This window comes from Ictidomys tridecemlineatus, chromosome 10, assembly GCF_052094955.1.
Source record: "Ictidomys tridecemlineatus isolate mIctTri1 chromosome 10, mIctTri1.hap1, whole genome shotgun sequence".
Lineage (NCBI taxonomy): Eukaryota > Metazoa > Chordata > Mammalia > Rodentia > Sciuridae > Ictidomys > Ictidomys tridecemlineatus.
Window position 1 is genome coordinate 131855047 of NC_135486.1, and position 26522 is coordinate 131881568.

A 26522-nucleotide genomic window follows, 5' to 3' on the forward strand; every position below is an offset into this window, starting at 1 on the left:
TTTCCTTTGAGATGAAAAGTTTATTTGCCTTTGCCTAGAAGCAAAACTAGTGAAAATTAAAGTACAAAAATAAATACAATTTACATTAATGGACATTCCACCCAAAGTAAAAAAAAAAAACAATAAAAATAATATATATAAATAAAACTTCATCAAAAGCACAAAACAGTGCCTGGCACTTTTATGAGAAAAAGCTGTGAACATTAAAAAACTTGGAACACACACACACACACACACACACCTTTATCCCTAAATTAAAACACACTCAAGTTTCTCACCCTCAATGTAAAACTAGTTTTAACTCCTTCCAAAACATACTATTTGTTTTAGCTAATTTGCATTACAATATACACAAAATCTGTAGCATCTATCTTACCAGAGAGACCCACAATGACATGAATTAGCTGTATCCTGAGTTTTCAGAATGAAAAAGCACAGTTTATCATTGAAAAGATAATTTGATATATTTTGCCTCTAAATACAAAACTGGTATCTTGGACTTTTTTGACTTTCTCATTTTCTGGTTCACTCATTCAATAATAAATAAGTCTCAATAAAGAAAATCAAGTTGACACCCAGTGTGAATTATTTTCTAACTACAGCTGGATGTAAAAGTTAAATCTTAAATGGAACAGAAAAGTTTTATCTCTGTATTTTTAAAATATTAAGACTATGTATAGGCTGTATTTCCAAAATACCACTACCCCATTAAAATTCAAGTTAAAAAAATTAAACATATACAGTTGCAATTTTATGCAAGAAGCACAAAGCCCTTTTGAGAAATTGTGACATTCTCCTTGATACAGCCATGCTCTCTTGGTAACATTTGTTGGTTGGTAGGTGATGAAAAACACTTTAGACATCAGTGCCCTTAGGTAATGCAAGTTTTTAACTAGGCAATGTTACTATCTTATTTTGAAATCCAGATTTAGTGTTATATTATTTAGCCCTTTATTCTCTCCTAAATCAAGCATGCTAGAAAAAGCAGACTATGAAGAAATAAAACAGACTAAATAGAAAACATAACCGCATGCAACATGGTATTCTTATTTTACAGAAATGGATATAACAATGCAACCTTAAATCTACATTCAAGATTGTGCTGCCTTCACCCAATCTGCTCCCCTCTATGCAAAGATCTAGCACAGCTGTTCCTAACAGTACCTGGGTAGCATGTGACTGCCAGGAATGTGTGCTTCTGACCAGGGACCCGCAGCTACTACTGCATTGATTTTAGGTGACCACAATCAGAGTGTGGTGAGGGTTTATTCTATGAGGTTATAATGTTTAAGTCCAAGAATATGGCCTCAAGTGCTTTAAGTTACAAAACCAGGGAGAAACATACTTGTGCAATAATTTCCCTTTGAATAGAACAGTATCTAATTTGTTTATCAAATTTAGCAATCAGTATGAAGAGATGAATGAAATTTATGTTTTAGAACTTATTTATAATTTGTCTTAACTTTTCTTATTTTGTACAAATAAGTCCAAATGTCCTTGTAAAGTTTACAAAAAGGGTCTCCATAGACATCTGGGCACAGAAAATATACTATGTTTCTACAGGTTAAGCACAGAAATGAGGCAATTACTAAACAAATTTGTCTACACCCAATCCTAGGTTAAGAAGAAAATGAGGAGTGGGGCGGGAATTACCAGATAATTGCTCAGCCCTTTGATGTCACTCTGCCTATGTAAACAGAGTCCAGGGTTAAACAGAAAGTCTTGGTCAGGGAAAATAATACAGACAATAATCGTGGCTCCCTTTCTATCCTAATGAATGTTGTCTTCTTAAATTGTCGCAACATTTGGCCGCTTTCTTTGGATTTTTCCTGCATATACTCCTAAAAAGAGAACAAAACTAGTATTACTTCTCAGGGTTAGTTTTCATATGATACCATTTAATGAGTGCTTACTACACTAAGGCACCAGGCCAGGCAACATTCAGCATCATATTTAACCCTTACCAACAGTAACCTTGAGGTAGGTAGAAACTGTTTCCACCATTTCAAGGATGGCATGGTACTGAGGCCTGGTGGGGATCATGCCTGAGCCAGCAGAGCTGGAAGCGGAAGCTCCTGGAAGCCAACTCCACTGCGTTTGTTATGTGACTTACCCATTTCTTGTGACTACTTTCTACTCTGCTCTCATTAGTGGTTTCGAATTTGTCTACAGACTCTCTAGTCCAGCACAAAACATCAAATGAGGAAATGTTTAAAAACATGGCACCAGAGACTGAAATCTAGTTTGTGAAAACTAAATAATTTGAAATGCCTGGCAACATACTTGAACATGCTTTAGAGTCCTCCTTTAGTCTACAGCATGACATTCTACCATCAATATAAAATGAGTTTCCACTCCTTGCTTAAAGGGACCAAATCAGAGCACAATTTCAAATTTGTTTAAAACATAATCCAAGCCAGGTATGGTGGCCCATGCCTATAATCACAGGTTCAGAAGGCTGAGGCAGGAGGATCTCGAGTTACAGGCCAGCCTGGGCAACTTAGTGAAACCCTGTCTCAAAATAAAAATATAAAGGGTTAGGGATGTAACTCAGTGGTAGAGGATCTCTGGGTTTGATCTCCAGTACTGAGGGAAAAAAACAGAAAAAAACACCATAATCCAGGCCATATAAATCTGAGCAGGACAGAGTAATTTTTCAAGAGCAAATATGCACTCTTGTGTTCAGATTCATCAATAGTATTTTAATCAGTATGCAAAATTCTCAGGTTATGTAATAAAATTCTTTAGTCTTGTTCAACTGGTTAAACATGTAGTCATATACTGATAAATATTTAGAAAAACAAGTTAATGTACTTTAGATACATATTGTTTAGCCAAAAGTTAATTTCATTTGTTTTTGTTTTTGTTGGTTTTTTTGTTGTTGTTTTTGGTACCAGGGGCACTTAACCACTGAGCTACATCCCCAGCCCTTTTAATATTTTATTTGAAAGAGTCTCACTCAGTTGCTTAGGGCCTTGCTAAGTTGCTGAGGCTGAAGTCATGATCTGAACTCATTATCCTCCTTGCCTCAGCCTCTAGAGCTGCAAAGATTACAGGCATGCACCACCATGCCCAGCTTAATTTCATTTTTATTTATAATTATGCTACATTCTGACATGGCGACCCAAGCCTGAAATCCCAACTATTTGGGAGACTAAAGCAGGAGGATCTCAAGTTTGAGGCCAGCCTGGGCAATTTAGCAAGACCTGTCTGAAACTACAATTTTAAAAATGGGGGTTAAGAAAGTAGCTTAATGGTAGGGTACTTGCTTAGCATGAATGAGGCACTGGGTTCAAAAACAAAAAAATCATGTTGCCATGTAATTAAATCTAAATAAATATAAATACTGAATTTGATTGTATATTATTAACTGCAATGACTCCTGTTCATCCTTTGTACTGATGAGTACTACTTAATTGAAATTCTAGTCACTACTCTGCTTATTCACAAGTGACAAATAGTGGAGATGAAATGCATGAGAAAAGAACATGGAAAATAGTCACTGTGGCAAACTGATGATACAGAGTTCCCCAATGACTTTATTTACATAAAGTATAACACTACAATGGAAAAAACTGAAATGTCTTCAAACATCACATAATTTCACCAGCAACAGATCTGGTGTTTGGTCTGAGTTCTTCCAGACCACAGGACTGCCTGCCCCTGGAGGAAGCAGGTCTCCAAGGAGTAATCCCTTTTCTAAAGCAATCCCCTGCTGTTCTTCACAATGTATTCAAAGAGGCCCTTTAAAGTATCCTCTGAATGATACTCACTAAGGATTCAACAATCATTTCAAAGTTTTTATCAAAATTTTGTTGTTTCTCTGAACTTATTTGTAAGTTCAGAGAAACAACAAAATTTTGTTATTTTTTCATATAAGCTTATAAGACATGAAACAAATTACTTTTTTGCTTATTCCCTCCTAATCTGCAGGAACTCACTTAGTAACAAAAGCTCTAAAATTTGCGTAATAAGTGGGAAGGTAAGAATTAAAGGTTTAATCTTATCTGCCAGGTGATTAATTTAGCTGTCTTTTAAGTGTTTAGAAAGCAGCATAGTTATAGCACAGCATTTTCAAAGTATTTTTAATGGACCACATAATTTTCAGTGAGCTTAATCAAAGTGTCTAAAAAAATATAAAGCATTTTGTTAGGAGGTTTGGATCAGCTCAACATTGAATTTGTCCTCTTGCCACCATAAAGAGAAATTTAAAAAACAATTTTTAATTTAGCCCTTAAACAGTCCTCGAATAACGAATGAAAGGAGAGCTTTAGCTCAAGCTTCTGACTGAGCAAGATTAAGACGCCCTCCCCTCTGGCGTATTCACTGGTGACCCTGTGGTCACAGGGAGAGACTCCTCATCCATCTGTCGTCCCCCCATGCACAGACACAAATGCTGTGGCTGGGGCACTGCTCGAAGCTGAACCCACCTGCACAGACACAGGTGTCAGCTGACTTTATCTTTTACTTATTTGTAAAAGCAGTTTTCTGAATTAAGCCTGGATAATTGTATAAATTATTCAGAATAAAAAAATACAATATCTCCCATAGAACTAATATGAAATCAAGGTCAGATTCCCTGACTGCGACCAAACACTGGCAGGAAGGGACGCTGACAGTGACGTCTATGCCCAGGTTATGGTGGCAAGGGGAGACAATACATCCCAAGGGGGGCCGGGCCGGGCAGCTCGTGCACTTGCTTCTGGCGAACGGGCTTCAGAGTTCTACACACCTGACACGGCAGCTCTGCTAGGCACTCTGCTCTGGGAAGGCTTCTGTCTACTTTGCACAACCCCCTTCACTGATGTCTTAGGGGTTCTAATTGAATATAAAAACATCCATAAGTCACTTGCATTAAGGTCTAAATGTTCAAAATTCAAAGAAAGCAACCACGCTGCATCACCCTTCAAAGTACAAACATGCTTGGAAAGAACTGAAGTCTCCTGCGTGTGCAGAACGAGGGAAGCCACAGCTTTGCCTCAGCAGGAGACGATAACCAGGGCTCGTACCTTGTTGGAGAGTCACTCCAGTGATACTAAGCTTACTATATGAACATTCACAAATATTTAATGAGTAAAATGGTATGAAATGAAAAGTAAAAACATGCCAACATAAGATGATAACAAAAATACATTACACAACAGCACACCAAGAGAGTTATCTTTACAGACAAAACTTTAATAATAAAGTTCTTCCCATACAATGAAATGTATCACATTTGAAAACTAGTTTATCCTTTATGTAAAGACACTATAATTATTTTTCCTCTCAAAGCTAATCTTAACTGGAATTGTTTTTAAGTACCCGTGTATGGCATTCTTACCCTTGTCTACTAAGTAGCCTATGAACAGGTGCATTCTGTCCTTGGTTTGGCTGAAGGACTCTGTTGACAAATTAAATAAAAAAATTAATTCAAAAGTATAAATTCTGTTTTTCCCATTTTCTTTCAATGGATGAAAAATGATGACAGAGAGGCTGAAGTCACTATACAATAACATGGCCTCTGTATTCCCATAAAGCAAGCCAGACTGATAAAAACACATTAACATGATATTTATATCTCACTCACCAAGAATCCACACTTACAGATTTTTATTAGGAAAGAGAGGTCCAATGTGTGCGTAACACCTATGTTTGAGATAATTTACTTACATACCTCCTTACAAAGGCCAACTTTTTTTTTCAAACATGAGAGAGAAGAAACTATCACTCATTTTACAAGAGTGAAAAACAGATCAGAAATATTAAGTTAGCTTTCTAAGATTTTGTGAATAGGTACAAAAGATCCTTGGGACTAAACTCGACATGCTAGGCTCAAATTTCTGCCAGAGACACCATGTCCTACAAAATTCTCCAGGACCATCTGACCTGACCGGTGGCCAGCAAGAGGCCCAGGTGTTAGTCTGAATCTGAGCCTAAGATGCTCACATCAGCAAGGGGTGTCCTACTGATTGTAAAGCAGAACAAGTTAACAAAAAGGGATTTATAAAATTTTCTTTAGGAGAAAACAATGACAACTCACTGAGATGAAGTGATTTTTCTCACCTTGTTTCAGAAGGATTTTGTTTAACCAGAAATTTCTTACTTGGCATTCCCATTTCTGCAGCTCTAACACAATAGAAAAAATAAAGACACAAACAATGGATTTAGAGAAGGGAACAAAACAAGCTTACAAATGTGACACGATGACAGAAACAAATCATCATTTAGAAGCTGGAATAATACTGAAAGATCTGTGCTAAGCATATTAAAGACTTCTTTGGGCCTGGGGATGTAGCCTGGGTTCTATCTTGAGCACCGCCAAATTAAAAAAAAAATAATACTTTCGAGAAGAATTTTTAAAAAACAATCATTAGAATAGACTTAAGTTTTTGTCCTCCCCCAACCCCTGCTAGGAAATCTTAGAATATCAGAAGAATGTATTTATGTGATATAAAATCAAACTTGACTATAGGGACTAACTATAAGACTGGTTGGTTATCAATCATGCCGGTTGAATTTTGATTAATTCATTTATCAAAAGTAGAATCAGATTTTACCATTGATTTTAATGAAACCTATATACAAATATAGGGATTTCTATCAGCTCACTGTAGAAAAGTGAACTGTTCTTTATTTCTAATTTGAATACACAGACAACTAAATTTAATTGGTTTGATGAGAATGTGACATTTTTAAATGAAAAAACTCACTTCATATACTTCTTCCTGTCAAGAGACTTCTGTGTTGCAGCTGAAAGAGCCACTCGGGGACTTTTCATTTTATCCTTTAAAGTACAAAAGTCACTTAAAACTCCATTAGTCCCAACACCACAACCACACTATAATACAGGATGATCCCAAATTCATGGAAAAGTAGATCTCCACTAATGCTTTTAACTCTTACTTAGTCTTCCTTAAAGGAAGCAGTCGAATTCTAAAAATTAAAGTATTTTTGCAATAAAATAATATAAATTTGGCTTATTTTTCTTTTGCCAACCATAGCAAGATTACTGATTCAAACCACAGACCACCACACTGATTTCAAATTAATGTGGAGCTTGTTTTCTGACTTTGATTTCAAGAAAGGCAAAATTCACATGACAGTTACAAAAATTTTAGTCAGGAGCAGCTGGAATTTTATAAACTATCCAAGCAAAACACTCAAATTCAACTCCAAAATCCAATCACAAAACAACGTGTAATTCTTTCATGATGTAATTATTTTAAATGGTCTACAGATTTAAATGTTGCTGGTAATCCTAGGAATTACTGTGGTTAAGAATTATCAGAAGGGTACTGAAATCAACCAAAAAAAAAAAAAAAGACATTTAATATCAATTACCCCAAACTCAGAAGAATTTCCCTCATTAGAAAATTTCATACCATTTGCCTGAGCATTTTCTCTTTGCGAACTTCTCGATCATGATGTAGAATAGACATTCTTTCAGCTGCATCCATTACAAAGAATATGTCATGAATGCCATACAGGGCAGCTCGAAGCTACATGAAAAAGAAGAAAATATTGCCACATTGAAGAGATGAGACCAGAGTTCAGCAACACATGTATACTATGTGTACTTCTTTCATTTAGAGAAAAAGGTTAAAGTAATTTTCATTGAAAACTATTTTCAGTGATTAAATGAAGAGAGAGAAATACTACACTCCCCCTCCTGAGGCTCTGATTATTAGTGGAACTAAGCAGCTGCCGAGGAGACCTTCAGGGCACCGCCCCTACCTGCGCGAACACCCTCTCCTGAAGGGATGCATCCTGTGCTGAAACAACACCTCTCTTTAATGGTGCTTCTGACTGGAAGCTTCTTATGAATTCCATAGTATCCTGAAAAAAAGAAACACTCCTTCAAAAACATTTTTCTGGAAAGATTTGTGATCACTGGATTTTCCTTTTGTTCTCAGTCCAAAATTGCTGAGAACGTAAATAACACTATTACTGATTACATGTCAAATAGCACTCACTTTAAAGTGAGACAAAAATATACAAATTACTTATTTATGTGTTATTTTTAAAATTATGAGTGGGTAGGCCTCAGTAGGCTGGGCTTGCTGTGTCCCAGTTTCCTCTGGCCTGTTTTTCCATGTTCCCTGCTGCAATGAACTTTCTCAAAAGTCCCCTCTGCCCAGGCTGGTAGAGGGGGCTCCAGAGGCAGCCGCCAAGTACTGAGGCCACACTGGCTAGGAAGGGCCTCTGTGGCCACTCCATTTACGTGGCTGAGAACTGCCTGCCTTAAATGGTTCTGGGTTAGGATTCTGACTGGAATACCCCAGCATGAGTTTACATGTGGCATCCAGGGACCTAAATGCAAAAGCATTTGTACAGTATAGCAAATGCCAAATTTGGAAAATAATTTTTAAAAATTTGTTGCTGCTGGGTATAGTGGTACATGACTGTAATTCCAGCTAAGCAGAAGGCCAAGGTAAGAAGACCCCAAGTTTGAGGCCAGTCTGTTAAACTTAGCACATAACTTTCCTATGTACATACATGAATACACCTCAGTGAATCTCCATATGATGTTCAATCACAAGAATGGGATCCTAATTAGAGTAAGATATACTCCATGTTTGTATAAATATGTCAAAATATACTGTCATGTATATCTAAAAAGAACAATTAAAAAAATAAAATAAAAAGAGTAGGAGATTTAGCTCAATGCTTGTCTAGAATGTTCAAGATCCTAGGATCAATTATCTGTACCAAAAAATAAAAAAAAAAGCCTACGCTGATGATGAAAAGGAAGACAGTGTTGTTGACGACATTCTACCTGTTACCAAATTTAGCTCTGTGCTTTGAGACCAATCAGCCCTGCAGGCAGCATTCCCTGAAGCATGTGGGTGACAGGCCTGGCATCCCTTTCTGAGGATGAAGACACAGATAACCACAATGGAGACCATGGTGAGGACGACACAACTAGGACAAGGAACATGCCCGCATTTTACACCCATGAAGAAAGATTATCCCATGGAACAGCACAGGGCAGAGACACACTGGAGCAAGAAGGAATGCTCTCTCTGTCTGGGAGCAGTCGAACATGAGCAGATGGGGCGGGGGCGGGGGTGGGAGGTTGGGGGGGTTGCAAGGGGTTGGGGGGGTTGCAGGGGACACAGAAGATCCACTGAGAGATCAGGAAGACAGGAGGGAGGGAAACCACATGGTAGCTGCTCGACGGGGTGAGGATGCAGGTGTCCACCACTGAGAATGGTGCTGCAGCTCTAGGAACCTGTTCCTAACCGCAGGATAGAGCTGTGGCTTTTTCCGATATGGAGTGGAGTTAATGAGTCTTTTTCCTTCTCCAAAACTCACTTAAACCAGTTCTTTCTTGAGACAAACTAGACTGAGACAGCAACCTGTCACCAGAAGAAGAAACTATGACCTTTATTCAGAAAGATGAATTAACTTATTAACCAAAAGGATATTTGTAGTTTATCGTATACCTAAAAACTCCCTGTGTCTAGGTGCCCTCTGAGTAGGCTTCTAACTCCTGCCTTAGCTATGAACTGTGCGCGAGGCAGTCCACCTGGTGAAAGACCCGGAGCGTGGCTATGCAGATAGACTGGGAAGGAGAGAGGCTGAAGCAAAGAAAGGCCTGCTTGGAGCCTAAGGATACTCTCAGCCTAAAAAGGAAGGACCAAGAGCTCAGAGAAATCCTGGCCTCTGCTCCCACAGGGTAAGTGTTCTAGTTTGGGGTCCAGATTAATTAATTCAGCCATCTCTAAGTAGCCTTTTCAAAGCGAGCTCAGCCACACATCCACCACTGCAGCGAGGACTCCTGACTAGCTTTGGCTGCTTCCACCCCGTCCCCCCAGGCTGCTGTTGCAGCTCTCAGGGGGTGTCATTTCACTTCCCACCTCGGCCTTGTCTTCCACAGCAGAACAGTGAGGAACCCTCAAAGTTCTTCAAATGATAAGTTATGTCTTTGAGTAGCTCAACAAATCTAGGTTTTCTATATGGCTTGTTCTCATTCTTCTTTTTTTTTTTTTAATGTTTTTTATTTTTTAGTTGTACTTGGACACAATATTTATTTATTTACAGGTGGTGCTGAGGATCGAACCCTGGGCCTCACACATGCTAGGTGAGCTCTCCATCACTGAGCCACAACCTCAGCCCTGTTCCTATTCTTAGTTAAAGCCATTAATTTTTTTAAAAAGTAATGCTGACAAAAAAAGTCAGACTAATAATCGAACTTACAAAATTGCCTATATTGGAGTGACTAAAAAATGTTTGATCTACATTCTAAACTAATGTCAGCTGGGAAGACTAATAGAAACTAAGACAAAAAGTGGAATGTGAATGATTTACAACAATCTTACTTTTACAGTCTGTCGAAGCTGCTTCAGCTTATCTGTCTGCATAAGCCTACGAGTAAGAAATCCTTTTGCCACGGCAGTTATTCTATTAAATTTTGCTTGTACTTCTGGGTTAAAAACCTAGGAGAAATGAGAAAGATGGTGTTAAGAATCTGAGCACTATATTGTTTTTTCTTTATCTATTACAATAAGCTAAATTCCTTTATGTATATTTGCTCTATGTAGTTTCATATGTACCAAAAGCTAAGCTAATATGACGTATGGAAAAAACATTAATGTTTTTTCAGCCTAAAATAACATAACTTTCAAAAAAAGAAACATTGCGCCAGCATGGTGGTACACACCTGAAATCCCAACAACTCAGGAGGCTAAGACAGGAAGATCTCAAATTTGAGGCCAGCCTGGCCAACTTAGTGAGACTTTATCTCAAAGTAAAAAAAATTTTAAAAAGAGCTGGGGATGTAGCTCAGAGGTAAAGCACTCCTGAGTTCAATTTTCAGTTAAAAAAAAAAAGATAGATCAATAAATAGACATATATCCAGTTTGCTCACCTGAGACCATCCAGTTTGGGCCCTTCCAAAAGGCCTTGTAACTGAGAGTTTGGTCATACCACTAGTTGATGATCCCCAGAGGTAGAATGGTACTTCATTTGCAGAACCAAAGCTATATTGTAAAGCAGAACTTGTGAAACCTAGAGAAATATACATACATATTATACTTGATGTCACATAACCAGAATATGCAGAACATGCAAGTAAACATTTGTGACTCATTAACAACAACAACTGCCTCTGAAACTGACCCACAAATGAACTTAAAATATTTATGGACTTCAAGCTTATGCACCAGATGGGTCTTTTCAACACAAAAAGCATCTCAAGATAATTGATGCTGTGAAGATAAGCTCTTAGAAGGACTGGGGAATTACAGGTAACTCAAGATCACTTGGGAGATAAAGAATTGTGCTGAACTCCAAGCTTATCACCTGCTGCAGCAGTCAACACAGACAGGGAGAACCTTCCTGGTATTTTCCTTGCAACGGGTCTCTTTTCACAAACACCTGCTCACTGGTCTTTGATCTACTTACTCTCATTTCAATTTTAACTGGTTACTGAGCAGCTGACAAACAGTAGTGGGATGGGCATGGAATTACTTGAAAAAGGAAGCTACACTTTTAAAAGTGTGCCAAATAAAATATCTTACTGTAGGACAAATTTTTTTTTTCAAATGAAAAGAAATTTTTAAATATTTACCAGAACTATTCAAATTTGAAGTATGGAATGAGTCCACTTGAGACAGCATTGTTTCTAGCAAGCCAGAGTCGCTTATTTTCCTCCATTCTAACTCGGATACATTGGTAATGTTCAATCCAGAGACTTCTGCTGAAATCACCTTCTTTTCTTTTAACATTTTCTCCTGTTCTTCTATTTCCTACAGATTAACAGTTTATTATAACATGCTAGTCCTCTTATTTAATTGTGTCCCCAAATAGTATCTTAGATTGACCCAAAATGATGAAATTAACAGCAAGTTATTTAAAGTTTTGCTCCTACAAATAAATAATGGCTTATTGATTTTAAAATGTGATATAATAACTATAAAAAAAATCTTAAAACAAGCTGGGAGCACTGGCTCACACTTGTAATCCCAGCGACTCAGGAGGCTGAGGTGAGAGGATCACGAGTTTAAAGCCAGCCTCAGAAAAAAGCAAGGCACTAAGCAACCCAGTGAGACCCTGTCTCTAAATAAAATACAAAATAGGGCTGGGGTTGTGGCTCAGTAGCTGAGTGCCCCTGAGTTAAATCCCTGTTACCCCAAAAAAGAATAAAAAAAAAAATCTTAAAACTAAGTATCTATTTTATGATATTGCTTTTGTGTATTTAAGTATCTATTTGTGAAATATCTTTGAAAAATATTAGAAGTTTTGAATTAAGGAGTCAATAAAGTAGTCTCATAAATCATGCAAATACTCTTAGATAAGGATCTGAATATTTGACTTCACATGAATAAAAAAAATATTATCCATGTATGATCCCCTAAAATATATTTAGGGAAAAAAATGAACAAATATTCTACATATAGCCCAAATTCATAGGAATTCTCGACCTTCACTTACCAGCCCTGTCCCCCAACATTTTAATTCCTCACCTTTTGCAGCCTTTCCTGTTCTCTTTCCTGCTCAGCTATGAGGAGTGATAACTGTTGGGCATGCTGTTCTTCTAGTTTCTTCCGCATTTCTTCAAAAGCTAACATCTTGCTTTTTAGTATCTCCTCACCTTCTGAAAGGAAACACAATCCCTCAAATTTAGAAAATTCACTACAAGTCTAATATCTGATATTTTATATCCTCAATTTAAATTAGCTTCTGACCAGAGGGCATTCCTGGAGCTCACATAATACAAATAAGATATAAAGCCAGGCACCAATGTGAACCACATTCTCACCTGCCACTCCTCTGATTTCACACTACCCAATAAAGAAAGGCTTGTATCTCAGCACCTTTAGCCTCTCATTCAACAGATCCCAGCAGATCTGAACTAACAGAGCCCAGACTCTATGTTCAGGCAAGTATCTCTAGAGGCTAAACACATGTGGTCCTCAACTGTGTCTCATCACTATTTACTTGATTCTCGTCCTTCTTCAGGACCTCTGGAAAACATCCAATCCAAAGGTTCAACATCCAATCCAAAAGAGTGAATATTAAATTCAGATATTTTAGTTACCAACTAAAGAAATTATTGAGATATAACTAAATAGAAAGAGGGGAGACAGATTGAAATGCTGAAATACCAAGTATTATACTGATGCAGAAAGTATATACTCATGGATTCATCAAGAATCATTCTTTCCAAATTATATAGTCAGTGATTTTTAGCAAGGACAAGTATATTAGGTTCTGCTGCCCTGCTGATACACTCTGGCTACAACAGTTTGCACTTGCTTATGTGCAGTTTTTCGTAGGTAAATAAAATAATAATCTTCAACAAGAAAGGAAAAGGCCCAACTCCGCTGAACCATTCGATGGACTGAAGTCCATTCCGCATGGTCTGAAGAACTCTGTAAATGAAGACAGACACTGAAAGGCACACCCAGCCATGGGCAGCTCTCAGCTCCCTTGCCCTTCCTGACAGCAGCCTCCTCTGTGACCAGCCTCACCTCTCAAGTTTATGAAAGCACTGCCAGACCTGCCACTTGATTGGTTTTGTGTTCCTCTGATGACCACAGAGGCAGCCTATAGGCTGATTTGTGATACTTAATCTAACAATTTGATGTTAAAAGTGTTTATCAAAGGGCCAACAACATGAAGAGCTCATTACAAATCAAAGAGCAAACTGGTAAAAACACTGAGATCCTAGTCCAATGGAAGACCTCATGGCAATACACTGGATTAAAACTATTATTTTCATGCCAGCATTTCCTCCAGTTATTAATATTTTTCTATAACACCAAATAGATTACGAAAGCTTCAATTTTTAAATAAAAAGTCCTTTTAAGATGGTCTTTCTTAAAAGTCAAACAAATAGCAACAAACTAGAGCTAATTATATGCTTTCTGATAAGATAAATGAAATTAAGTTCCCTTATGAAGATATGAAGACAATTATTTTTTTGAAAAAAAAAAGTCAATTACATATATTTAAACCAAGGGGCCATTTTCTTGGAAGGTATCAAACACTTCAGAGGGCCTTACCTTTGGTACTGGTTTCTAACATTTTATTCTTGTTAATGTAGACAGATCCCTTAGGGTATCTTTGTTCTGGCAAATGTTGCCTCTCCTGTTCAGCTATTCCAGTTGTTAGGACGTAAGGGCAGTTTTCCTTTTGCAAAGTATCAATATCTAAATCAAGTCTCCGCTTAACTTTTTCAAAACTATTATCCAAAAACTGTTCATTTCCACAGGACATCATAGGTGTGTCCATCTCTTGTCTCGTATTCTGGTTTTGCATCAGTAAAGGAGACGGGTTTTTTACATCATAAGACTTATTCAGTTCCATCTGTAAATTGCAGGAGTTTTTCTCTAAGGTACTGGCTGACTTGAGACCACTCACAGTTCCAAAGTTGTGACCTGCTACGCACGGACTGATGGCATGTGGTTCATGCACTTTGGGTGCTACAGTACTAGAAGTATTCATTTTGTGTGCTACTCTGTCATCAGATGTTAGCTGACCTTCTGCAGTAGCAAGTCCATGAGTAACTTTATTTTCTAATTGATTTCCTAAAGATTGACGTACCTGACTTGATTTACCAACAACCATATCCCCTATGGCTTCGGATATATTTTTGCTAACATAAACCTGGTTAGAACAAATTCCTAAGTCAACTGGTAACTTTGGCACAGTTTCCGGTACATTGGTTTTTTCATCAGTATCTGGAACAATTATGTCCACTACTTCTTCTTTTCCTTTAGGGCTTAACTCACAGGCATTTATTGGGTTATTTATGAGTATATGACATGCTGATGATGGCCTGGAACGCCTTCGATGCATTTTAGGACTCAAACTTGGCTCTGGACTAGGTAATTTGGCATATGAACCTGTAAGACTTTTGATAACATTATTTTCAGTAATAAAAGTGGGAATGACTTTAAAATCAGATTCAGAATCTGAAACAGTGGGATGGCCAGTTCGTACAGGTATGTCCACCTTAGAAAAGCTAGCTAAAGGTGACGTAGTCATGCTGCTTGCCTGAGAGGAAGCACCCTGGAGAAGAACGTTTGATTTATTAAGGCTTGGTTTGTCGGGAAACACTGAGCCACAGTGTTTGCCCATCAACGGGGCTTTCTCCCTCACACAGTCACTCACTCTAACAGCATCATTTTCTTTGTCTGAATGACTCTCGTTAACACTCCTCTTTGCACTGTTTCTCAGGCTGCGTCTAGATTGTTCCCTCTCTATGTATTCCCTTGACTTTTTCATCAGGTTCTGAAGACTCATTATATATGGATCTGGGGTGACTTCTGTCCAGAGTGATGGATTCTGTTCTTCATGTGTTGCAAGAAGACCATCAGAAACTAGAGGCTCCTGTGGGGTTGCTGAGGAGATCTTCGAAGATGCTTCATTTTCTGTGTGACTAATATTGGACCTATCACCCTGCTTCAGAGAATTAAATCCTTCTGAATCTCTAGCTAAGTCTAACCCATTAGGTTTACATTGGTCCTCATTATCCAATGGCAAAATTCCAGTTTTCTTTTCAATCTTTGCTAAAGTAGAGTGTTCAGTAGGGCTTGGCAAGCCATTTGGAAATGTAGCAGGAACATTCAAGTTTCTGACTTCTGAATTAGAGTCAATGGTTTCAATCTCCCATTGATCAAAATCACAGGCATTAGGTGCTTTTCTAACCTGAAAAAGACATTTAAAAGTTAATGTCTTCATTGCACAAAAAAGTTTTGATTTTTACTGTTTTCCACAAAACAGAAATTGAAGATTCAGAGTTCTGACATTTGAAAACACAAAACCAAACTAAGATGACTAGTTTCTAAAGTATCCTATATCACAGGGGAATCAAATTACTATTAAAAAAATCTACTGGTCATCCTAGCCTTTTTACTAAAAGAAAGAAGAAATTCAGGGCTGGGTGTTGGCTCAGTGGTAGAGCGCTTGCCTAGTATGTGTGAGGCACTGGGTTCGATCCCTGGCATCACATAAAAAAATAAACAAATAAAATAAAGGTATTGTGTCCACGTACCACTAAAACAATATTTTTTTTAGAAAAAGAAGAAATTATCTAATTAGATTCAAATATGAATATGTATACATATAGGTTCATATTTGAATCTAATTAGATAATTTCTTCTTTTTCACAACAAAATATTTCCTTAACTTTCTTCTGGTATTAGCCTCATCCAGCAACTGTTCCTCCTAGGACAGCTATCGTCTTAAGGATAACAGAAGCAATAAATACCAAGCAATTAATCTTACACACAAATGATTCCCTCTCCAACGAACTTGTTTAGAACATTGATTAAGCAAAAATAATTAAGAAGACTCCTGCCTCCCACATGCTTACTCAGTTTAACTAAAACAAATCCATAAAATGAGGCAAATTTGTAGTAAATAACAGCTCATCCATGTAGCTTAAAGTATTTAGAAATAAGAAATTAAATTTCAACTTAAAACTCAATTCATAAAAAAAAAATCAATTAGATTAATTGGCAAAAAGTTAAAACAGCGACCTATTAATGCGTTTTGAAATAAGCAAAAGTGGTAAACATTTGCTACATTAAGATGAAGACAACTATATACACAAGAGATCCAAAGAATAACAAATTATATTTTGTATCTCAATAATACAACTTTCAGAATAAAAAGTGAATTAGGGGAGCTGGGGTGTGGTTCAGTGATAGAGTGCTTGCCTAGCACTAGGCTCGATCCTCAGTACAACATATAAATAAATGAACAAAATAAAGGTCCATCAATGTCTAAAAAAATATTTTTTAAAAAAGTGAATCAGGATAGTTAATAAAGATTATACAAACACATGTTAAACTGCTAGCATTACATGAATACGGACACTGGAGTCCTCAATATTAAAAGATTTGGGGGGTGTTTTGTATATGCTTGTTTTTTTCCTAGGCCATATGGCCCTCTGGTTTTAATTTACAAATCCCAAGACAGGTAATGGTCTCCAGGTACTGTGCAATAAACAATACAACAAGGGTTCTTAGTCATACATAGCCTCAGGACCAAAACCAACCAAAGGGGATGTTTTCACCAAATCCACAAACATGTTCATAAGTTCAAGCAACAATTTATTTCTTTAGAGAAAATCTTTCACATTTCACATTTATGATATTCAGTAGTTATATTTTCTTTACACTATTGATATGAGCCTTTGGTGAGACAAGCTAAATTTCTAAAAATCTATCATCAAATCACAGGTTTTACAGGTGAAATAGACCTTAGAAATCTTAGAAATTTATACAGAATTTCTCTATTTGAACAATTAAATCATAATGGGTCAACATTTACATGTTCTTTTAAATAGAAGGTTTTCAGACTCAACAATAATTTTACTAGTAGTGCGTTTGATATATTCTTAAATGAACCAATAATAATATGACATTTTTGTTTCAATAGCAGAAAATATTTATTAGGACAAAAGCCTACCTCTTAATAATTTAGTGCTATATGTTATATTTTTAAACCTAATGTAGACAGTAATTATAATCTACAAATTAAAATCTACTACCCACACTACATATTACCCACAGAGAAATGAAGGTAGCATTTAGTGAGAAATACCCTAAGGTTCATTATACATGAATCATCTAATATGAATCACAAAGACAAACCACCACCCTTAGGATTATGAAAAAAACAAAAACTAACCAACAAAATAATATTATGTATGGTAGAACTTATTTGTTTAATCTAATCTGCTTCTCTCTAGTATGAAACGACTCAAGACTTCAAAACAAGTTGTTTATACAAATCTAACCTAAATAAAAATAATTGCAAAAGGTGTACAAATGTTGTTCGATTTCCGTTTGGATCTAAATATATATGGATAATTCTATTTATCTGAGTTGCATTTTATGTATCTACAAGCAGAATTTTCACACATACAAAATGGGGGGCAGTTATTTACTTTAGCTGAGAATGAAAATAAGGTCCTTTAGTCAATAGTCTGATTAGTTCAGGGGTTAATCACAATGGCCAATTCTATCATTTCATCACTTAGAATTCAATGTTTTTAGAGTCATAAGACATACACAATAAGCAATTATACTCAGTGTATGGTGCCACTGTCTAAGTACCCTCTGATTCAAGTACTGAGCATTACACTAAGAAGCAAGTGAATTCTCTTTGGAGTAATTTAAATGGAACATCACAAATTATAAAGCTTCTTAAACATAACCAAAAAGCACACAATTAACTAGTTAAATATAAATACATTTCTGAAAAATTAACACAAATGCTTACTTGATGATTTCTTAATTATGATCTAAAAGATTTGAGTTACACACCTGAACATTTTCAAGAATCTCCTGTACACGAGTCAGTAAAGCTTTCTTCCTGTTAACCTGCTTTCTGGCTTCTACATCAAGGGCTTTCTGCTTTTCCTGTTGTAGTTCCTTTCTCTTCTCACTATTTAGCTGTAAGACACAATAAAAATGTAATTATTTTTTTCAATGATAAAAATATAAAATCATGAACTTTTGGATCAAATTGACTTAAAACCATATGCAAAAGCCAGAACTAATATATACTGAAAGAAAAATGGATAGTGCATGGGAAATTGACTGGGATGGGGCGTTTGGGCCCGTTCTGTAGTGATCAAAGTGCTCGGTGTGGGCATGAGTTAAAAGGGTGCATCCAACACATCAAAACTCAAGGAACTTCAACACTCAGGACCTGTGCATTTCACTAAATGTAAATTATTCTCAATTGGAAGAAAAAAGTTAGACAAAAGAAAAAAACTATTCATTGATCAAATGCTGTAAAATGACAGAAATAAAATTAGCTCTTTGGGCCAGTCCTGGAACATTCATTTGGCAACAGTTCACTTCACTGACTCAGATTCTTCAACTTTTAATCTAATCACTACACATTAACTTTTTTTGCTGCCTCAAGAAAATATCAAAAGGTTTCATGATAAAAGAAACATGATGTTTTCTTTGCCAACAAAATGAGAACATTTTTATTCCACTTTATAATCGCCAATAAAAATATAATGTATGTAAAAAATTGAAAGCTTCCAAGTTTTTTGTTTTTCTTTTGTGGTACAGAAGATTGAACACAGGGGTGCTCTATCACTGAATTACATCCCCAATCCTTTTTATTTCTTATTTTGAGAAAGGGTCCCACTAAAGGCTGCCTTGAACTTGTGAAACTCCTGTTTCAGTCTTTCAAGTCACTGGGATTACAAGCTTCTGCCTCCTGGATTGGTGCATTATATACTGGATTATATATATTATATAGTGGATTCAGTCTTAATTACTAAGTCCTAAGAAGTTTAGTCAAGACTTATTTCAGATTTTCACAAAATATGTCCTAAAAAACTATTGAAAATTTAACTAGTCATCTATCAAATACAGCATAAAAGCACAGATAGGCACAGACATCAGATTTTGCTGTTAAATAAATAACTGATGGGATCTAGACTCTACAATAACCTCAGACATTTTGTTCCACATTAAATCAAGCAGCATGTCATCAAATAGCTGATAAAAATGTTGCTTTAAAATGTCTTCCTATTTACATTGTACCAAAAAATCACTACAGTTTACTTACTAATCAAAAAGGGAAATGTATACATTTAAAGCACCACCTGGCAGTCACCATGATAAGCAAGTATTCAAAGTAAACATCAACTGAGGGACAACTAAATATTATGTAACTTCTGATTTAATTTAATACGATGTATACAACACCATCTCAAAAGAGTTCTTGCCAAAAATGTTTAACCTGACTCTAATCAAACTTTTAGACTTATCTTCCCATTTATAGGAGTTAGAAAAACTACAGGAACAAGTTAAATATCATCACAAGAAACCAATTAGACAAATCCAAAGTTAAGGCTTTCTACAACACAATAGGTCTGGTCTCTATAATTTCAGTATCATTAAACATCTTTTTTTTTTTTTTTTTTAAAGCAGAGGTGCTGGGCTGGGGATATAACTCAGTTGGTAGAGTTCTTGCCTTGCATGCCCAAGGGTTTAATCCCCCCACACCACACACACACACACACACACACACACACACACACACACACTCACACACACACAAAAAAAAGCAGAGGCACCAGAAGTGATGGTGAATGCCTATAATCCCAGCAACTCAGAAGGCTGAGGCAGGAGGATCACAAGTTTAATGCCAGCTTCAGCAACTTATGAGAACCTGGCTCAAAATAAAAAAATAAAAAGGGCAGGGGACTTAGCTCAGTGGTAAAGCACTCCTGGGCTCAATTCTAAGAATTGAGTGCTTTACCACTGAACTAAGAGACATTTTGAATACTAAATGGAAAAATGTGAATATGAATAGAATATTAGATGCTACTAAAATTTATTAATTTTGTTACCATACAATAAAGGTATTAGGATTTGACATAGAAAAATGTTCTTATTTTCAGAAAACATATACTAAAATATTTAGAAAAAAAATGTTATAAACATGCAGTTTTCAAATGGCTAGGCAATTTTTTTTAAATGTATATAATTATTGCATGGAAATGATAGTCAATGCACTATTTTTTCAAACTTTTTATATTCAAACATTTCATTATACACAGTTGGCAGAAAATACTGACCTTTTAACACTTATTATACAAAAATAAATTTAAACTAACTTTTTCTAATATTAATTTTCTGCAGGGATGTAGCTTAGCTGATAAAGGGCATTCCTTGCATGCAAAAGGCCCTGGGTTCAATCCCCAGCATCATAAAAAATAAATAAAATAAAAAATATTCAGTCAATATCAAGTGTATATAATAATGCACCCTGCCTACCTTCCTATATTCCCTTATACCTTCCTTTTCTTTTCTTTCTTTCTTTTTTTTTTTTTTTTTTTTTGGTACCTGGGATTGAGCCCAATGGTGCTTAACCACTGAAGCTCATCCCCAGCCCCTTTTGTAAAATTTTTGATTTTTTTTTTTTAATTTTGAAACAGGGTCCCACTAAGTTGCCCAGGGCCTTGATCAGTTACTGAGGCTAGCCTTGAATTTGTGATCCTTCTGGCCTCAGACTCCACAGTAGGTGGGATTACAGGCATGCGCTAATAAGCCAACCTAATATACCATTCTTTTAAAAGTGCAAATAGTTAACATATACTGAGTACCTCCCATGATCCGGGTAGTATTCTAAGCACTTTGCATATATTAATTCATCAGTCCTCAAAACAGCCTTACAAGTAGGCACTATTTTTATCACATTTAACAAATAAGGAAATGGATCACAAATTGACCCAGCAGATAAGTGGTGAAACAATGATTTGAATCCAGGCCAAAAGGTTCTAGAGCCTGGCCTTTTTACCACCACTTTATGCTGTCTCTGAGAGTATGCTAAACCTTAATTATGCATCAAATCCAGCACTTTTAGATCTACCTCACTCAGTTTAATGGCATGTATAAGATTTTACAAAATAGACTACAGTTAAGCTAATCCACTATAAATGAACATTCAGAGTGTTCATCAACCTCTTGCTATTTTAAACAATACTGCTGTAACATATTTATTTATAAGCACCTATAATTGTAGATATTCCCTAAAAAGGAATTGCTGAATCAAATTTATGTTACACTTTTAATTTGTTACACTTTTACACTATTTTTTCAAACTTTTTATATTCAAACATTTCATTAAATACTTTTAAACACTTTGTTTATTCACTTTTAAACACTGCCAAACTGCTCACCAAAAACATAATCAACTGACTTTCTTAGTAAAAGTACATTAAAGGTGCATTCTCCCACAACTTAAGGAACTCTAGGGTCTTATCAGATCTTTGCAAATCTTAGTAGGTGAAAAGTAGTAACTTATTTGTATTTCTCTGATTATGAACAAACATTATGCATCCTCCAAATGTTTATAAGCATTTCATTTGTTTTTCTGTGATCTATGTTAGTCTTTCACTAGAGAAAATAATTATTTAAAAACAAATAAAGTTTACCAGTGGAGAAAGCACAGCCACTCCATGGAAGCGAATAAGTGAAATACTCTCAGACTGAGCAGGCAGAAAGCTCTCTGTAGACAGTGATGCTTCTTGGATTCTGGCAAGAGTTTTTTCATAGAACTCCTCATACTCCTCCATCTTCCCACAACCACACTACAAGAGAAAAATATCATTTTTAATGTGCTGAGAAAAATAGATCTTAATTATTGGCAAATTTTGTACAGTATGAAATACTCCTATAATTTACCAGTCCCAGAATTGGCATTCCCAAAATTGTCCCACTGATCAGGAGCTAATTCTAGGGTACAGGAAAATACCTGGGGATCCTGTTAGACTTGCTTTGAATATTAATTTTTATGAATATTTCTGCATGTAAATCTGACTTTAAATATGATTAATTTAGAGAGTACTAGAAGCTCATAGTGAAACCTTCTTACAGGAAAAAAGTTTTACAGTTCTTTATTAACAAAGAATTGCAAAACAGAATATTATATTTTCTTTAACAGGACTTACCTACATAGCACAAGAAAAACTATACCATACAAAGATAGAAATGCTTTTGCAGCAAAGACAAGGCTATTTAAATAAAATACCTAATTTAAAAATTATTTTTCTATTACAAAGTTCAAAGATACTTCTATTTCCTTGGACTGTATCTTGACTCCTTGGCCTCCAGCCAACTCAGCCAGGGGTAGAATGTAGAAAACATACTGGTGCTGGGATTATTCTGTTGTTGAAACTTGACGCCATCACCAAGCCACTTAAATCAATTGGCCCAGCAATTTTGCAATTTCTGGAAAACTGACGGTGGTTATGAAAATCCCACGTAACCATAAGGATTAGCCACCATAATCATTCCTGTAGCAAGTGCTAAATAGTTATTGCCTGTTTTCATAGCATTATGTGCGGTTCTGGTTCCTTTAAATAAGCAAGGGAAAATAAAAAAAGACGCCATTAGAATCATAACTGGCAAGGGAACTGATAAACTGTGAAGAAGAAAACCTATTACAATAATGTTCCTTTAAGTATTCGTTTTAAAACAATTAGCTACTTAACAGAAAAAAAAGGGGGGATGGGAAAATTTAGTTCACAGTATGGAATATGCAAAAATGAATTAAGACTGATATGATGCTGTCCCAGGCCTCAGAGTACTTAAAAATTTAGTACACAAGAGTGTCAGGGACAAATAATACATTCCAATTATAATATTTAATTATAATTAAAAATGAAGAAAAAACATTCAAAATTATGACTATGGGGGAAAAAAAGAAGTAAGTTGTTACTTTTGATCAACTGGCAGTTTTAGCAGTAATAAAACGTCTTCCTACAATTCCATCAATTGTAATTATTTCTATGTTCAATTTATGGAAAGTAAGTCTAATTTCAAAGGAATGGTTCTCTCGAGTGCAAATGAGATTATTCTGAAAGCTTATATTTTAAAAAAAGCAAAAAGTAAAAACCACAGAACACTTTGTAATATAACCATTTTTAGTCTAGGTTATATATCTTGACACATTATATCTTGACAACCAAAATATGCAGTAGCTAAGACATAGAGTAAGTCAAATAAACCCATTTCTGCTAAATTACTTGAAAATATTTTACAACCAGCATTATAGGGAACACAAACAGATTTCTTGTACAAATAATGCAATATAGTTTCTATAGATATGCCAGCAAAGGGGCTGGGGATGTGGTTGCCTGATATGTGTGAAGTCCGGGGTTCAACCTAGCACCACAAAAAATAAAATATAATACACACACACACACACACACACACAAGATATACACACATAATATACATCTAAGCAAAGCATGAAATTCATTTTTAAAGGCCTGCAAAATTTAAGAAAATAAACTACCTTTATATTAATAATTTCATCATTCTTTTAACAACATAAGAGATGCGTCATTGTTTGAGAAAGTTCACATCCCTTAAACAGTACAAGTATCTCTACATATTGAAGATATATGGTACCATATTATTATTACAGAATAACTTACCACATATGACAATAAATAACCATTTAGATATATATGATAATGAGATTATGAAAGATTCCAAATTCTCCTGAGTATGACTAGATCCTTCTTATCCTTTAGGCTCAGCTTCAATGTCCCCTTCTCAAAGAGGCCATCCATGATTATCTCATCCAAATTAACCCTTCCTCAGTCACTATCACATTACCCAGCTGTTTCCCAATTTCTATAGCACTTACCACTATCTGCTATTGTCTTGTTTATTTCCTTGGTTTTTGTCTCTCTTCCTCCACCAAAATATAAGCTCCATAAGCAGAAGTACCTTCTCAGTCTTGCTCAATGAATCCCCATTATACAGAACAGTGTCAGCATACAGAAGGCACTTAATGAAAGTAGTGAATAAATGAATTAGGTCAATTGGTTCAAGTGATAATGTAAATCAGGAGAAAAAAGAAGAGGGTGGACAACATAGCAAAAAACTATCAAGGAAGAATGAAATTTAGAGCACAGTCCTTGCGTGGATGACGGTATTCCCAGGGAAACTTCTACCTCTAAACTGCAAAGGTAACCATTTACAAAGTGAACCGTCCACATCCCATGATTAAGCAAGAGGGTACTATGTTTCTCACACCACAATTACCACTGCTAGCAAGGTTTCCAGGAAGCCCTGACTTAGGAGGCCATCCCAGTCACAAATCTACTGCCCCATACTTTACCATCAGGCCTTATTGGTCCACTTCCATTAATGCCAGCTCCAGCAGGTTCGGGCAAGTCTTCTCCGTCTATACCAGAGTGCAACTGTCCCTGTCCAAATGAGCCCCTTTGCAAACCCCATAGACTCATGGACCTGTCTGCCCCTTTACCAGTGCTCTGCCAGAAATGTCACTGAAGGGCATGGTAAAAGTTAACACCAAACTGATCCTAGCTGGTTGTTTCCCCAAAGACACTTTTTGGACAGGGAAGATCTCTTACTTGGACACATCCTAGCTGTAAATTCAGTGTAAGCCGGTCCCCATTCTTGCCCTTTAGTTTCCTTATTGGTAAAATAGGGAACACCAGGGTATCTGTCTCAAAGGGATCTTGTAAAAATGCAGCGAGCTAATAATAATGCATGTACGCCCATTAGCATACTTGGGAAATGCAGGAAGCAACAATCAACGGGAGCTGCTTTGCTTACTGGACAGGATAATGCTGCTGCTGCTGCTTTTTATCACTTGCCTCTGAACCCTTGGAGGACTCGAACTGGGCTTTCGAATGTAACTTAAAAACGGGGGAGGGGAGGGGACTACGGCTTCTTCTCTCAACAGCAGTTTCCTGACCCCTCCCCATCGAATCCCTCCCTAGACGGGTGCCCTCGGCTGGAACTGGGGTTAGGGGAGAGGGATTCCAACGCGACAGGAGAAGCGCGGGGTGGGAATCCCCAAGCACCATCAGGGGCTATCAAGAGAATTCTCTGTAAACTATTTGTTATCCTCCTTAAGCTCACGCCCCAGAGTCGCAAAGACGGAGTGAACAGCGCTCCCAGGGCCTTTGGGGGTTGTAGTAACTGGCGACCAGAAATGGCCAATGCACAGCGCTGGGGACGCCTCGTTCTCCCGCTTGGCGGGGGAGATGGAGCAAAATGGCCCAAGCGTTTTGCGACCTGGAGGGGGTTCCGGCTTCGGCACAAGTTGGCTCGCCGGGCACCCTCTGCCCTCCCCGGCCCCTCCCAGGGTAGGGCTCCATGCCAGGCGCTGCCAGCATCCGAGCATCACCTCCGCGCTCGGTGCCGCCGGCCCCCGGTCACCCGCTCCTCACACCCGGCGCCTTCCCCGGGCTCGAAGCCCGGGCACCCGGCACAGAGCCCGCCCTCGGCATCACAGGGCGCCAATTCCGCCGCGCCAGGTCGCCTCCGCGCCTGGACCGCCGAGGTCGGGGCCCTTCTTCGTGCACACACCTGATTCCCCGACGGCGCAGTCGGCTTTTCTCCCCTCGCCACGGGCCTTGTCAGGAAACAGCAGGCTCAATTGGTTCTGACAGAGCGCAGCTCGTCGCGCCGCCGCCTTCTCCTTCTCCTCCCCGCCATATTACGGGTCTCTCAAGCGGCAACGCGGGCTCCTGGCAACCGCCGCCGCCGCCGCCACTAGGACTCCACCCCTCAAGGCCGGTACTTCCGGTGATTACTTCCCGGGCGGTTGCAACGGTTGGACCCTCCAAAACTACAACCCCCAAGGTGCATTGCGCGTCCGTGACAGGGGACGTGTTGCTGACGACGAGAGAGATGCACGCTGGGAAACGTAGTTTTCGTTGCAAGGTAGCGCATATTAAAACTCGTTAGGATAGGAACGCTTCTCCGGGTTTCAAGACCCCCAGCATGTTCCTTAGCTGCCATTTTTTATTCATCTGTGTAGAGATGATCTCTTCCCGTGTGGTCGTTGGGAAACAACATTCACCAAACTGTGAATGTTTTCTCTGTAAATAAAAAATTTGCTGAATCCTAGATGCCAGCTCCAAGCCTTAATACATCTGTGCCTCTTTTGCAAATCAGTGGGAAAATTCGTCCAGGAGGAAAGGTAACAGGTTCAAAGTGGCAGCAAAAGCCCCGAATCTTTTCCAAACTTAATCATGTTACCAACTTTCCAAAGGATGATTT

At 37.4% G+C, this 26522-nt stretch overlaps 1 protein-coding gene and 1 long non-coding RNA gene across 4 annotated transcripts; one reads left to right on the top strand and one right to left on the bottom strand.

The window, feature by feature from the left end:
• Window positions 1-26043, bottom strand: Ccp110 (centriolar coiled-coil protein 110). 3 transcript variants are annotated; one of them, XM_005323711.5, is made up of 16 exons: window positions 25827-26043; window positions 24130-24272; window positions 21908-22063; window positions 18267-18395; window positions 13992-15639; window positions 12450-12580; window positions 11555-11732; window positions 10853-10992; window positions 10305-10421; window positions 7717-7818; window positions 7365-7481; window positions 6693-6766; window positions 6046-6108; window positions 5324-5383; window positions 4733-4818; window positions 1-1841 (listed from the first exon to the last, which is right to left on the bottom strand). In XM_005323711.5, exons 3-16 carry the CDS (start codon window positions 22046-22048, stop codon window positions 1789-1791), a joined length of 3039 nt encoding a protein of 1012 aa, XP_005323768.2. In that variant the 5' UTR covers window positions 22049-22063; window positions 24130-24272; window positions 25827-26043; the 3' UTR covers window positions 1-1788. The 3 variants fall into 3 exon arrangements, with proteins under 3 accessions (XP_005323768.2, XP_077880405.1, XP_013213433.2); XM_078024279.1 differs by lacking the exon at window positions 24130-24272; XM_013357979.4 differs by lacking the exon at window positions 4733-4818.
• LOC144367541 (uncharacterized) lies at window positions 9271-15424 on the top strand. The gene is made up of 2 exons (XR_013427032.1): window positions 9271-9661; window positions 10027-15424. It is a non-coding gene; the product is annotated as an uncharacterized LOC144367541 (long non-coding RNA).
• Window positions 26044-26522: the final 479 nt, after the last annotated feature.

Coding starts and splice junctions, on each gene's coding strand:
- Ccp110 (XM_078024279.1), bottom strand. CDS start 22,048: ATGGAGGAGTATGAGGAGTTCTATGAAAAAACTCTTGCCAGAATCCAA. Junction 15,640..18,266: donor AGATTCTTGAAAATGTTCAG/GTGTGTAACTCA, acceptor TGTCTTTTTCAG/GTTAGAAAAGCACCTAATGC. Junction 6,109..6,692: donor GACAGGAAGAAGTATATGAA/GTGAGTTTTTTC, acceptor CTATTGTGTTAG/AGCTGCAGAAATGGGAATGC.